Raw genomic sequence first — 14,845 nt, forward strand, 5'->3', positions numbered from 1 at the left:
GTTGAGAGCAAAGACAATATGTCTACATAAAAAGTAATGTTATTAATCTATGGTCTTATAAGGGTGATGCATACACGGTCAATACACGGTCAATTTCCAACACTTCCCCTCACGCTTATAAGGCCATGTGTCAAAGATAGAGACTACATAAAATTCTTATACCTAACAAGCCAACATAACATTGGGTATTACATTCTTTAGAGGAAACTCTACAACACAGGAAGTTCCCTAATATAGCATCAATTACATCAGAGAGCTTCAACGTAGAGACTCAACTCTATTTGGTACATAACATATCCATCACCTATGCTAGATTCATACTATGGATAAACAATGAATGCTTGCTAGAGCCTAACGGTTTGGTGAGTACATCTGCAATCATATGCTCAGTTGGTAAGTATTTAACTGTGATTACATTATTCTGTACTAAGTCCTTAATATAATGATACCTTACATCTATGTGCTTAGTACGTCTATGACTGTACTCTTTAGCCTGTAGCAACTTGTGTGCACTCTGATTATCGTTGTATACTTTTATGTCTAAGTTTCTATTCAAAATTTCAAATAAAAAGTTCTTAATGAAACATAAATCTTTACAGACATCATTAATTGCCAAATATTCAGCCTCTGTGCTAGAGAGCGCTACACAACGTTGCTTCCTAGACTCCCAATTGATTGTGTTATTGCCTAGCTTAACAATAAAACCAGTATAAGAACGCCTGTCAATAGGATCGTTGGCCCAATCAGCATCAGTGTATGCAGTTAAACACAATTCACCATTACTGTTTACAAATAATAAAGAATAGTTAATTGTTCCTGACAAATACCTAAGTATGCGCTTTGCCGCGATCCAGTGACTCCGATTGAACCTGGTGTTATACTGACTAAGTTGGCTGCACGCATAAGCAATATCTGGCCTAGTGCAGACCGAAAGGTACATGAGACAACCCATAAGCTCGCGATAGTTATACTTTTCGTCACATAACTCTTCATCAGAATCGTCAAACTTATAATTTACAGCCATGGGTGTCGATACAGGCTTACAATTTGTCATACCAAACCGCTTGAGCAGTCTCTTAATATAATCCTTTTGATCAAGCCTTAAAATGTCTTTCTCTCTAGTTACATTAATTCCCAAACAACTTTTTAAATTTCCCAAATTCTTACAGTCAAATGTTTTTATAAGCAAATTAATTAACTCATCTTTCAGCAAATTGTCATTGTAAAATATATAAAAGTCATCGACATATAAAGCAATCACAATCATTTTCTTATCACTAGTCTTTCTTATATAAATACATGGTTCTAACTTACTTTGATGGAAGCCATTCTCACACAATAGTTTATTTACCTTTTCATACCAAATTCTACTAGCTTGCTTAAGGCCATAAATACCTTTTTGCAACAGACAAACCTTATCTTTGTCACCATTATGAAAGCCAGGTGGCTGATCCATATAAATGGTTTCTTTCAGCTCACCATTGAGAAAAGCAGTAGCTATATCAAGATGTTCAATATTTAAATTTAATTCACATGCTAAAGAAAATAAAATTCGCATGGTACTATGTCTTACTACAGGTGAAAATGTCTCCTCAAAGTCCACACCGTGAATTTGAGTAAAACCCTTGGCAACGAGACGCGCTTTGAATTTCATAAAGTTACCTGACGCATCCGTTTTTGTCCTATAAACCCATTTACATTTGACTATATTTTTGTCATGAGGCCTATCAACTAATACCCACACTTTATTAGCTATTAGAGAGTCATACTCACTCTTCATGGCAGCAGACCATTCAGCACACTGTGCACTGTTCATGGCCTCTTCGTATGACTGAGGGGTAACTGAACTTTCCTCAGGAACCTCACGTGCGACCATAGAAAAGTCTGTATCAAAGTCAGTATACCTTAACGGCGGTTTAGACCTAGTAGAACGTACAGGTCTCGTAGATGGAGCAACGGATGTGCTAGGCGCGGGCACAGCTTCCCCTGCAGATGACGGCTGCGGCGCGGGGGCACGCAACGAATCATTCAAGCCAAGCGCTGCATTCTCCTGCTCTTCATCATCTTCACTGCCAGTACAGAACTCTTCGTCGCTTCCATCTGAAAAATGCATGGGATTACATTTTAATATTTCATTTTCATAAGTCTGACCATTATTCACGTCTTCATTATCAATATTAGGGACATCACAAACACCGTTAGATAAATTATTATTGTCATTTGTATAATTATTAGAAATGTCACATTCATAATATAAATTATTATCATTATATAATTCATTAAAATTAATATTTGCCATGTCCTTGTAATATTTATTCTCTATAAAAACCACATTCCTAGACACAATTACTTTATGAGGGTTCAAGGGGTCCAGCAATCTATAACCTTTACTAGTAGTACTATAACCAACAAAAATGTAAGCCTTGCTCCTAGCATCCAATTTACGACGTTTTTCTTTAGGTATAAGCGAATATGCGATGCATCCAAAAATGTGAAGGTGACTAAGATCCGGCCGTGATCCAGTCCACAACCCCTCAGGTGTATGTCCCGCCAAAGCAGCTGTGGGACTTCTATTCTTTAAATAGACAGCAGTCATAACCGCTTCCCCCCAAAAGCGCGGGCAGAGACCAGCATCAATTAATAAGCATCTCGCTTTGTCCAAAAGCGTCCTATTTAATCGCTCAGACACACCATTCTGCTGCGGGCAATAAGGCACAGTAGTTTGATGAATGATCCCCTCTTTTCTTAAAAATTCAGCAAAACTACTATTACAGTACTCAGACCCATTGTCGGAACGTAAAATTTTTATATGCAACCCCAATTGTTTTTCTACTTCATTTTTAAATGTAATAAAATGATGCATTACCTCCGATTTATTCTTCATCAAATATGCGTATGTCTTCCTTGTGAAGTCATCTGTGAACGTCACCATGTACTTCGCACCTCCAAAGCTTGCCTCTTGCATAGGGCCAGCGACATCACTATGGATTATTTCTAAGGGACAAGTAGCACGTGCAACCTCGTCGGCGGGGAACGGCAAGGCAGCTTGCTTCCCAAGCAGACAGGTTTCGCACTTGACATCTTTACAAACCTGAAAACACAATCCAGTTGCTAGATCGTCCTTTAAAGCACACATTCCCTTTACCCCTAAATGCCCCAAGCGCCTGTGCCAGACCTCCATTGGCAACATTGGCACAGAGGCAGCGACCTTAGCACTACCTGCTTCTTGTCTATCACACAAGAACATTGAGTGCACTTTTTGCGAAGTACCAGCTAGACTATACCTATCCCATTTATAAAGACCATTAAAACTAGATGCGGAGGTAATCGGGTTGCCAAGAACTTTACAATCTTTATAAATATTACATCTATTCTTATCGAACACCACAGTCAAACCCTTCTCGGTTAGCCTACTTACAGACAGTAAATTAGTAGTCAAGTTAGGAACAAATAATACCTTTTCAATCTTGGATCCAAATGAATCATCCAATTGGATTTCACCAACACCCTCTGCAGCTAGAGACTCGTTATTTGCTAGTAAGATCTTGTTCCCTTTGATCTCCTTATAGTTGCTCATCAGTTCCTTATTGTTACACAGATGATTGGAACAACCGGAATCAATATACCAGTCACAACTCTTCACGAAGAAAGCGGTTGTCTCCATTCCCGTAGCGAGGAGTGAGTGATTGACGGGCTTGTGATCACTCTTCTTATCACGTCGCATCTTGTAGCACTTGCTCTTGATGTGACCTTGCTTCCCGCAGTAGTGACACACAATCTTCTTCACGACTCCGCTCGTACTGGATGAATAATTCTTCTTGTTTGTATAAAAAGCAGCATTCTCCGTGTTGTCAGATTTTCTTTTTCTAGATTCCTCTTGCAGTAACCGTGAGCGAACAATCTCACTGCTTAAATCACTATTGGTCATGCAGGCAGTTTCCAAGTTAGAAACCAAAGCATCAAATTCTTCAGGCAAACCACTTAGAAGAAGTTCGGCAATTTCTTTGTCCTCGATGACTTTACCAATGTCAGCTAACTGGCAAACCAAATTCATTACAGATTCTATATAGCGAGACATTGAACCGAACTGACAGTATTCAATTCTGTGTAGCTGACGCAATAGCAAAACACGCCTATACAGACCTTTGTCCTGAAATATTTTCTCGAGGTTAGTCCATGCCTCCTTAGCTGTATTAGCATCACGAACGTGTTGATGACATGAGGACATAACACTCAATCCGATGCGGGCCAAAGCACGACCGTCGCGCGTGGTGTCGGTATCCGTTCCTTCTACAGTTTTCCATAGGCCCTCCAAAGTTAGCAAAAGCTTCATCTGATATTTCCACACATGGTAATTTTCCACGCCGCGCAGTTTCTCAATATTTTGTCCTGCAAAGGCGACTGGAACATTCGACAACGTGTTACCATTATCTTCATTGTTTGACATTTTGACATAAGCGTGCTCAGTTCACACGAGGCATGTAAAAACAGGACGACGGGAGCACGGCGACCAGCAGGGAAGGCGCGCCGACAAGCTCACCGACAAAATGCACTCCGATGAACAGCCACCGCTGAAACCTGCACACAAAGGTTAGGGCATAAACCAATCTAGGTATGCTGGGCCCATAACCTGTGGCGAGGTAAATCGTGGACCGGCGATTGGTTTGATGAAATAAAAACACAAATATGCTGATGAAGCTGATCTGCGTGTAATAAACGTTTTTGGCACTTGAGATTACAATATTGCTTGTACGATATATCACGATATAATTACGTAAGTAAAATAGGCGTAAGAGTCGACTAGTTGGTACGGACATTGAACAAAGAAGAAGGAATGACAGTTGAGAGCAAAGACAATATGTCTACATAAAAAGTAATGTTATTAATCTATGGTCTTATAAGGGTGATGCATACACGGTCAATACACGGTCAATTTCCAACAGTTTTTACGACATGCCCGGGCAGACAAGCAGCTGAACGTGTTCTATGTTTTTTATTTGCTCCCAGAACAGCATAGAAGCCTTAAGCCTTATTTTATGTTTTTCTTGGTTAACATTCATAAATAAGTTAATGATGTCTTTATTTAGTAAACAGAATTTCATAATTTATCTTGAACCCAGAACATGACGCAATTGTTTATGTGTTTCTAAAAGTGTCCCTAGACATTACTACTTACTTGAATTTCTTGAAAAAAATCTTAATTGAGCTTAAATAGATTATTAACGGACTAATAATGACTCCACAGAATTAGTTCGGTGAAGGGAGAGTCACAAATACATTCATAAATAAATCGTGTGATAATTTCCTTTTCTCATTGTAACTGAGAGATGATTTTTCAATAAGTACTTCAATAAAATAATTGACCCCGAATCCTGCACACACCTCCAATCTGATTTTTAGTTATACCCGTCATTTTCTTATCCGCCGAAAAGGAAAGGGACGGATGATTAACAACTGTTAATTTTAAAATGAATAAAAAACCCGGCTGAATAAAATAGGCATCTCGCTCATTATGCAATCCGTTTGACGTGTGCTGTCAACTTAATTTTGTCGGGTTATTGGCCAGTATGAAATTTTGGAAGGGTTTTTTAAACTTCTGCCTAAAATTGACGAATGTTCCATGAATATGTTGATTTTATACTTGGAGCTCGGTGGCGCAGCGGTAAACGCGCTCGGTCTGCGATTGTTGCAGTTAAGGAACTTTCCCAAAGGCCGGTCATAGGATGGGTGACCAAAAAAAAAAGTTTTAATCTCAAGCTCCTCCGTGCTTCGGAAGGCACGTTAAGCCATTGGTCCCGGCTGCATTAGCAGTCGTTAATAACCACCAATCCGCACTGGGCCCGCGTGGTGGTTTAAGGCCCGATCTCCCTATCCATCCATAGGGAAGCCCCGTGCCCCAGCAGTGGGGACGATAATGGGCTGGTGATGATGATGATGATGATACTTGTTCAAATCAATTTATTAACGAGAACAAATAAAATGTCGATTCCCGTCCTTTTCCTTTTCGGATAAGAAAATGACAGATTGACTTAAATTTAGATGGTGTCCAAGGTGTGCCTACTGTAATCACCACCAATGGCAGTGGCCTAGATAAAAATAAAATACTTATTACTTGGTATAATATTTGACAGCATAGGATTGAGCATTGGTTTTCTTATACCATGGAAATACTGTCCTGTGGCTCATCAATACCAGCGGTCAAACGTCGTACTCATTTTACTTAATACATACTTAAATAAAATTCAAAAATACGTCAAAAAGTAAAATGAAATTGATATTTGATCATCTCAGACTGACTTCTATTTCTAGATTTGACCCAGTCAAATACGCTATTATTTTTTGTTGTTCAAATACTTAATACATAATATATTGCGTGTTAGTGATATCGTAACGAATACTGAGGGGGATGATTCAGTGACGGAAAATTCCACTTGATATCAACTCAGAGTCATGGCCTGAATCATCCCTCAAAGTTTTCGTTACGATGTCACTAACACCCTGTATACTATTCAATATTATCTACATACTTATTGTAATAGTATGTAAGTGAATTAACTACGCTATGTTTAAATTATTTACAGGTAAATGATCTAAACACGTGAAGCGTAGCTAATGCAATAGTTATAATAGCTAGGTATTTTAAAATATTTTTCATAAAGTCAGTAACAATCTTCTGACACAAGCTCCTGGTGATACAAAATGAAATTGGGTAAGTAAGTAAGTAATTAAACATAATTTTCTATTCAGTACTGGTATATATGGGCAATGTATGCGTTTTTACAATAAGATTCCCATTGACATTCAGAATTTGCCTTTCAACTGTTTTAAGACAGTAGTTAAACAAAAACTTTACAAAAAAGGTTATTATAAAGTTAGTGATTATTTAGAAGATATGAATGCTTGGGATTAACTGTCTGAGAACTGATATTAGGCAGCTAAATTACTCAATTGTATACCAATATTTTATGTTTATTTTTATTTTTTTAAAGAACGTCTAGGGCCCTGTGCCGAGGGTTTTCTTGCAGCTTCTTTTCCCCGGCTATACAGGTTGTGAGAAGCTGCAGTAGTTTTAGGCGGATGAGACGTTCGTTATGTAAAATTGACGATTCAAAGTGTAACTATGTTACCTACTGAATAAAGATATATTTGAATTTGAATATGTGGGTGGAGAGGAGTGAAACAACCGTTGGCTCGATTTGCACTGACGTTTATTATAAAGAAAGAGCGTGGATCGCAGCCACACGCACACACACAAGCAGACATACACACATATGTAATTAACAATTACCAAACCAAAAATAAAATATTATTTTCTTATTTTAATCATCATCATCTCCCTAGCATCATCCCGTTTCTCACAGGGTCCGCTTTCCTAACCTGAAGATTTGACAGGTCCGGTTTTTTACAGTAGCGATTGTCTGACCTTCCAACCTGTGAAGGGAAAACCAGCCCAATACAGGTTAGGTGACATACCTCCGAAAATGTATTTCCCGGGAATGTGGGTTTCCTCACGATGTGTTCCTTCACCGCTGAGCACGTGATAATCATTTATGATCCAAACATGAATTCGACAATCATTGATTTGGGCCTGTGTTGGATTCGAACCTGCGACCTCAAAGTGAGAGGCAAGCGTTCTACCAACTGGGCTACCACGGGTATTTTCTTATTTTCATAAAAAATATTATAAGCGACCTCAAAGTGAGTGAGAGGCAAGTATAAGTACTTAAGTCAAAATGGCGGAGGTTAAGACAAGTCTCCAACAAGAGAATTTTCAGGGTACGTTCCCCGAAAATAATAAAGATAGCGCTGTCTAGATTTAGCGAGATTATTACCTTTTCTCGGGTACTTACATAATGATTCAAAAATATAATCTAATAGCAGTTGCATATACAAACAGTTGTTGCTTGATACTTATATCACATTATTTAAACGAAGGTCTGGAAAGTCCATTAGCATAATAATATTATTCTGTCGTCTCGGGCATTGCTTTATTGCTTTAACAGTACTGGTACGGTCGTGGAGTGAATATAAACTGCCTATATACGTCCCACTGCTGGGCACAGGCCTCCCCTCAATCAACCGTAGGGGGTATGGAGCATACTCCACCACGCTGCTCCAGTGCGGGTTGGTGGAGGTGATTTTACGGCTAATAGCCGGGACCAACGGCTTAACGTGCCCTCCGAAGCACGGAAAAATACACATTAACAAACACCAATTAATCAACCTAATTTAAGTTTATTTCATTTTACAGCTTGGATTACACTTTTGCTCTTCGTCTACAATGCTACATCGAACCCTGCATTGCATAACAAATTAAAAATTAAACAAATATTAAAAAACATCCGTCACCATCATTGGATCGCCGATAAAAATGTTGCAAATACAGAAAAATACGAGAGAGAAGATATAACATTGATAAAAGAAGATGGGGACATAGAATCAAACAATCAACAAACTACTGGAACAATTCAAGACAATGAAGAAGGTAACGCAGAACACGATAAAGAGGAAAAAATCGTAATGAATATCACTCCAAACGATGTTATTACTATACGAGCTTTAACACGTGAAGATAATACTAACAAAGAAAACATAAAAAACAATTTGAAACATGATGAAAAAGCAACTTTTCTTGATGGCATAGCTATAAATAATGATGCTAAACTTATTAACAGTTCTCCGTGTATGAGAGGTAACGAGAAAGCTACTGTAAAAGTATATGATAATATTAATTTCGATGCGAACTCGGTTACAACTGATATACATTTAAAAAATTATGATGACATTGAAAACACAAATATCATGGCTGCCAACAATAAGCAGTATATAAAAGGCAACGTAACTGAAGATGTTAAAAATTCTGTTTTAAATACAGACACGGTAACAACTGCATCACAACCAGAAGTTGATAATACAACTGAAACTCAACACATTTTCCGTTATACGTATAGAGTTGCAAAGTCACTAACAGATAAGAAAAGGAAAGATGGGAATATAAATAATCATAATAAGTCTACAGATAATACACAAAAATCTAATAAGACTAAGGAGACTGACATAAATATGCAGACTCCTTACTTTGGTTGGATAAAAGAAAAAATAAGTAGACCATTTAATTGTTACGATAATCCTGAAAAAAATAAGGCCGAAATTGACAATAAAACAGAAGTTAAAAATACAACAGAAATTGTAGATAAAAGAGACAAAAAAACTAGAATATTTTTATTTAAACTCATTATTTTGTTAGATGAACTCCAAAACAGTACGAATACAAATGAAACCGCAGCCAACTCGGCAACTAATTTCACGGACGACGCTGTTGATGAAACAAGAACAGAAAACCTCAAAGATATAATAAATAACTTTATAGACATACAGAGCTTCAAAGATAAAATAGCCGCTTAAGCTCAAACAATCCTTGTAAATGAAGTTTTTGATAAACTGAAGAATAATTAGGTACTTACATAATAAACAGTATATTGCAAAAGCACTCCAACAAAATACAAACAGGCAAAAATCGATGAAAGTACAGCGAATATAAATAAAATAAATACAGAAAACAATCACGAAAATATAATATAGTCTCCTAAATTCTACATAATAATATAAAAATAAAAATATGACTGGCGGCGAGAGGGTGCTGTCGCCAAAGGATGTTTTAGGACACCGAACTGAGCATAGTACCCCGCTAGCCACAAGTTGGTAGTGTGACTAGGGATCGACAGTCCAACGGTGTTATGTTGGATGTTGTATATACCCATGCGTCTTGCTGTGTAAACTTCGATATCGCGTTTCACGACTGGTTGAAGACTGCACTATTGAATGTGGCGCCATCTGTTGCCTGTGGGCGGAACTAGCTGGCCAACTAGTTGGGTCCGCCACATGACCATAGAAAAAGAATTATACGCGACGTAAACCAGATATTGGCCACGATTCCTGCAGACACATCCTAATTATACCTGTCATTTTGCGACGACAGTGGCGGTGGCCAGCGATTGTACTATATAACATAAAAATACAACAATACCGTCACTAGATGGCACCTATTTCTCTACAAAATGTAGTTCCAATTATAAAAATCCTTTTTGCTGCACAGGGGCATAGAATAAGGAATAATTCTGATGTATAGAACGGCAACTCTCCGCTCCCCACCAGCTTCTGAACTAGAGTCACCTCCCCCCGCCCCCTCTCGTCAGCTGGTACGGTCACAAGTACTAATATGTATACACTTTGAAATTTTGTCACATTAACTTTTTTAACAAATTAACACGTTGACAGTCCCCATACAAAATGTTTTGACTTCGTTGTAAGTCCCGATTATTACTTAATTTTATATACGTCCTGTTAAAAACGGAAATAATAATAAATATATTCTATTCTAAACACTTCACAATACCTATTGAGTGCAATAGAAAGTAAACCATATCTCTTACTAAGTATCATGAAAACATAAACTTTCAAAGGCCGCACTCATGGCACTGAACAAGTGTGGGTCACGGACGTATGGCTACTCCGTCATGACCCATATTTAGATCACTGGACTGTCAACGTGTTAAACCGTAAGTCTCATTAAATGTCAAATATGATAATGCGACAGGGTTCTAAAGTGGGTACATGATTTTGCTCATGACTGTACACACTCAGATACGCGTGTACGATTACGTCAATGTGCGATGTCTGTGTAAAATGAGATTCTTGTATGAAGTGTCCGGCCTGACTCATTTATTTAATCTTCACCTTCACCGAAATGTAGGCACACATATCATAAATAAAATAACCTTTAAAAATCCAAGGCTTTTTATTTCTTCAATTTCCATCACTCTCACTTTTAACAGAGTGGTACTTCCCCGTAATAAGTTGAAAAATTTTACCATTAACTATTAGATCCTTCGCTGGTTTTATAGTTTCAACAGATAATTCTGTTAACTCGCCCGCTCTAAAGTCGAATTGTTTATTAAAATCTTCAATCACATCTTCAGTTACATCTGCTGAAAACACACCATCTTCAGGGTGATAGGGATTGAACAACGTTCTCGATGAATTTAAAGATTTATCTGTATCGCTTTCTCTGTCTAGAGGTTCCATCGCATCCGCCGTTCTAACGTCTATTGTGATATCTGTGGAGATTAAAAAATAATAAAGAAATACTTACTTACTTACTTAAAAAAGATTCTAAAACACCCCTATTGTAATATGTTTGCGGCGCGCTGGGTGGTGAGGATATGGTATCCCGACGTGCCGGCAGAGTAGGGGAGTGATTGGTGATAACGATGATAAATTAGAAGCAAGCAGGAATATACTTATACAGTTTATTAAGAACACTTCACAAACAGGATAGGAATATACATAGTTCACAATAACACACTTCACAAAAGAACCAAGAATTAGAGGGCACGGCCCTAAACAGTATAATACACTTGTGTTAATTTAAAATGATGACGGTCTGAACGAAAGGCCAGTATGTGCAGAGTTTGTACTCTGCTATATGTTTTAACACGAGACATCCTCCATTCGACTCGGTCTCAGCTGAGCATTAGGTGACATTTACATCCTCGACTTGAGGACTTCTCACTGGAGTCGAGCATGTCATACTGCCAACATAATAATACGAAAATAATGACGTCATTCCTTACTGGAATTTGGCGCCGTTAAATAATGAATGTGCCCTGTTTATCAAAACTTACAAGTTTAAATTAAAATTTTCATTATTACAAGAATGTGTTTATCAAAACTACACATGAAATTACATGTTACAAATGTCAATATTTATTTCACAAGTATATTTTACATTCCCTCTACTTTTTAATAATTAATAAACGTCCTTGTGAGTAACTTGTAGCGTGTAGCGTTCACACGTGTAGACTTGTAAGTTTTTTTAAACACGGCACTGGTCGTTCTGTATAATAAATTATATATATGGTCATCATCATCATTCCATTAACGTCCCCACTGCTGGGGCACGGGCCTTCCCTATGGATGGATAGGGAGATCGGGCTTTAAACCATCACGCGGGCCCAGTGCGGATTGATGGTTATTAACGACTGCTAATGCAGCCGGGACCAACGGCTTAACGTGCCTTCCGAAGCACGGAGGAGCTCGAGATGAAAACTTTTTTTTTGTGGTCACCCATCCTATGACCGGCCTTTGCGAAAGTTGCTTAACTTCAACAATCGCAGCTCGAGCTCCTCATATATATATGTCTATAGTATTTATTGATTATTTTATTATATGATGGTGGCAAAATTAAATAAGTACTTACAAAATATAACCAAAATCGTAATTAACATAACGTTGGATTTAGCTACATTATTTTACATTTAAATGTTTTTTTAAGTACATGAAATGGTTACTTTGCGTAAAATGAAAATCATATTTATTTTCATATCTATTTTCATTTTCAAACGACATTTTTAATACAATAATAAAATAAAATAATAAAATGTATGGGTAGGTACATAAATTTTGATAAGCACAAACACAAAATGTCAAGTGTAGGTAAGTCTGTCATGAGATGAGACACCAGGGTTCCGTACCATTTTAAAACGTACATACACACATAAAGGGTGGTCAGAGGTACAACCATCGCAAGATGAACTAAGTACCCGATAGGTAGTGAGCCGTGTCGCCGTCTATAATGGTCGAGCGAACTGTTTTTTTTTTTTAATTTAAAGATGGCGCTTGTCTATGACATGGGGCTTTTTGGCGGGAAACGGGAACGGGACAGTTGCTTTCTTCATTGAATAATCTAAATAATTAATACGAAGTGGTGTTTTGTGGTTAATGATCGCATTAAGTTAGTCGGAAGACATTCGCGAGTGTTATTATATTGGAGTATTCAATAAACAAAGTGTATCTGCCTATTTTCGTTTCGTGTCAGGAAGCCGCTTCATAACTCAAAAGTTTATGCGGACTTTTGAGTTAATTCGTTTGGGGTTCGGAGTAGGAGTCTACTCCGAGGGTGGGGGCTTAGGTTTCATCATCATCACCTTTCATCATTTCATTAATCATCAAGAAAAAAAAATACGTCAGACATGGCTGTATGGGCATAGTTCCCTTTGCCTTACCCTTCGGGGAAAACAAAAACAAAAAAAAAATGTCTATGACATGCTGCCACCACCTAGCTGTCCTACAGCAAGAATCAGGGTCTGAATTCCATACCTGGAATTGTTATAAATTAGTTACAATCATTTTTAAATTTATTTCTGTATAAATACTTTAAATTAGTATTGATTGTCAGGCTGTGTTTCCATAGACGCGGAGCTGTGCGGAGATAAGCGGAGAGGTGCAGGAATCGACCAATCACCGCGAGGGAGAGAGTGACAGAGCGTCTTCGTTTTTCACTCTCTCGAACGCTGTGATTGGTCAAATCCGCACATCTTCGCTCTTCTCCGCCCATCTCCGCGTCAATGGAAACCCAGTCTTAGTTAGTAAAGGAATACTCTCTCTCTTTATTTAAGTGCTCTTGTCGGTGGAGTAATCGCCTTCAATACTCCATAGATCGGAAACTAGGAACGGAATACTAAATCTTTATAAGTATTTTCAGATGAATAAAACCTAGTGCGACAGTGTTGCGTTATTATAAGCATAAAAACTTATTGAAAGAACCTTTCGTGGTGCAAAATACTTAGAAATATGAATTGAAATAAGTATTTAGACAAAATATGAAGAAACTATTTTACATCGTCGCCTTGGGTAGGTAATATATTGATTTATAAGTAATTTATATTTTCATTTTTATGATAATATTCTAAATATTATATTACTTACTTCTTTCACCAAACACTTTACGACCCTGAAACCGACCCCGCCAGCGTGGTCGACGATTTCCCTCAATCAGCGCTTATCGCTATCGACCCACTAGGATCGATTAATTCTTTCAAATATTTTTCCTCTCAGACGACGCCCTGAGCGGAGGTTCGCGCCCAACTGGGCACCCTCTGTTGTCTTAAACGTTGTACCGGGTGAAAGCCTTCAGCGCTCCCCATTTGTCCGGCCAATTAGTTAATGCCAACGGATAAGAAAATGACAGGTATACTTAAAATAAAATTTAGATGGCGTTTGCAGGAATTAGCACCAATGTTCTACTTTTTCTTTTTTTAAATTTCAGTTTTAGTAACTGACGGTGTGTTCACGGATATGCCAATAATAAAGGCGGAGTTAAGGGTAAGTGTGATTCATATACACACACGCTCTTTTGGGTCTGTTTTGGATAGTGGTGTAAATTAGCTATAAGAACTTGTAATAATAATAAATAAATAAATAAATATTCACCTCAGAAACATCCATCATCATCCCCCTAGCGTTATCCCGTTTTCACAGGGTCCGCTTACCTAACCTGAAGATTTGACAGGTCCGGTTTTTTTACAGAAGCGACTGCCTGTTTGACCTTCCAACCCGCGAAGGGAAAACCTAGCTAACATGATCATTTTATCGAATAGATATTATGTCGTTTATATGTAACGATATAATGATGTCGTTTTGTCGATTCAGAACCCCGCCAACCCCGCCGGCGTGGTCGAAGATTTCCCTAAACAACCCAACTAGCTAACAACTACATATGAAGTGGTTGCAATATGTCTGATGAATACTTGAGAGTCTGCCCTTCTCTTTAGGAATAACTACCGCAAGTTTATATGTATACACACATTATGTTCCGAAGGACGTAATATACGATCCCGACGACCCGATTACTCTAGCCATAGAGGCAGCCAATCAGCTCGCGACACCAAACACTTCAGGACCCCGATACCGACCCCGCCGGCGTGGTCGACGATTTCCCTCAATCAGCGCTTATCGCTATCGACCCACTAGGGTCGATTAATTCTTTCAAATATTTTTCCTCCTA

General features: G+C 38.1%; 2 protein-coding genes and 1 long non-coding RNA gene across 8 annotated transcripts in view; 2 read left to right on the forward strand and 1 right to left on the reverse strand.

Annotated features, from left to right (window-relative positions):
* LOC126379503 (uncharacterized) overlaps window positions 1-14,845 on the forward strand; it is a 94,267-nt gene that overhangs the window by 77,716 nt on the left and 1,706 nt on the right. The window contains exons 2-3 of one of the 6 annotated variants that reach the window (XM_050028280.1): window positions 12,971-13,692; window positions 14,108-14,163. In XM_050028280.1, the coding sequence (XP_049884237.1) occupies window positions 13,662-13,692; window positions 14,108-14,163 (87 nt within the window). In that variant the 5' untranslated portion in view covers window positions 12,971-13,661. Of the gene's footprint in view, window positions 1-12,515; window positions 13,697-13,746; window positions 14,030-14,107; window positions 14,164-14,845 lie in introns of those variants that run through there. The other 5 variants (XM_050028281.1, XM_050028283.1, XM_050028279.1 and 2 more) reach the window with 5 other exon arrangements.
* Window positions 6,614-10,035, forward strand: LOC126379528 (uncharacterized). Its single transcript, XM_050028318.1, has 2 exons — window positions 6,614-6,709; window positions 8,252-10,035. Exons 1-2 carry the CDS (start codon window positions 6,700-6,702, stop codon window positions 9,403-9,405), a joined length of 1,164 nt encoding a protein of 387 aa, XP_049884275.1. The 5' UTR covers window positions 6,614-6,699; the 3' UTR covers window positions 9,406-10,035.
* Window positions 10,780-12,414, reverse strand: LOC126379640 (uncharacterized). The gene is made up of 2 exons (XR_007568353.1): window positions 12,260-12,414; window positions 10,780-11,117 (listed from the first exon to the last, which is right to left on the reverse strand). It is a non-coding gene; the product is annotated as an uncharacterized LOC126379640 (long non-coding RNA).

Source organism: Pectinophora gossypiella, chromosome 29, assembly GCF_024362695.1.
Source record: "Pectinophora gossypiella chromosome 29, ilPecGoss1.1, whole genome shotgun sequence".
Taxonomy (NCBI): domain Eukaryota; kingdom Metazoa; phylum Arthropoda; class Insecta; order Lepidoptera; family Gelechiidae; genus Pectinophora; species Pectinophora gossypiella.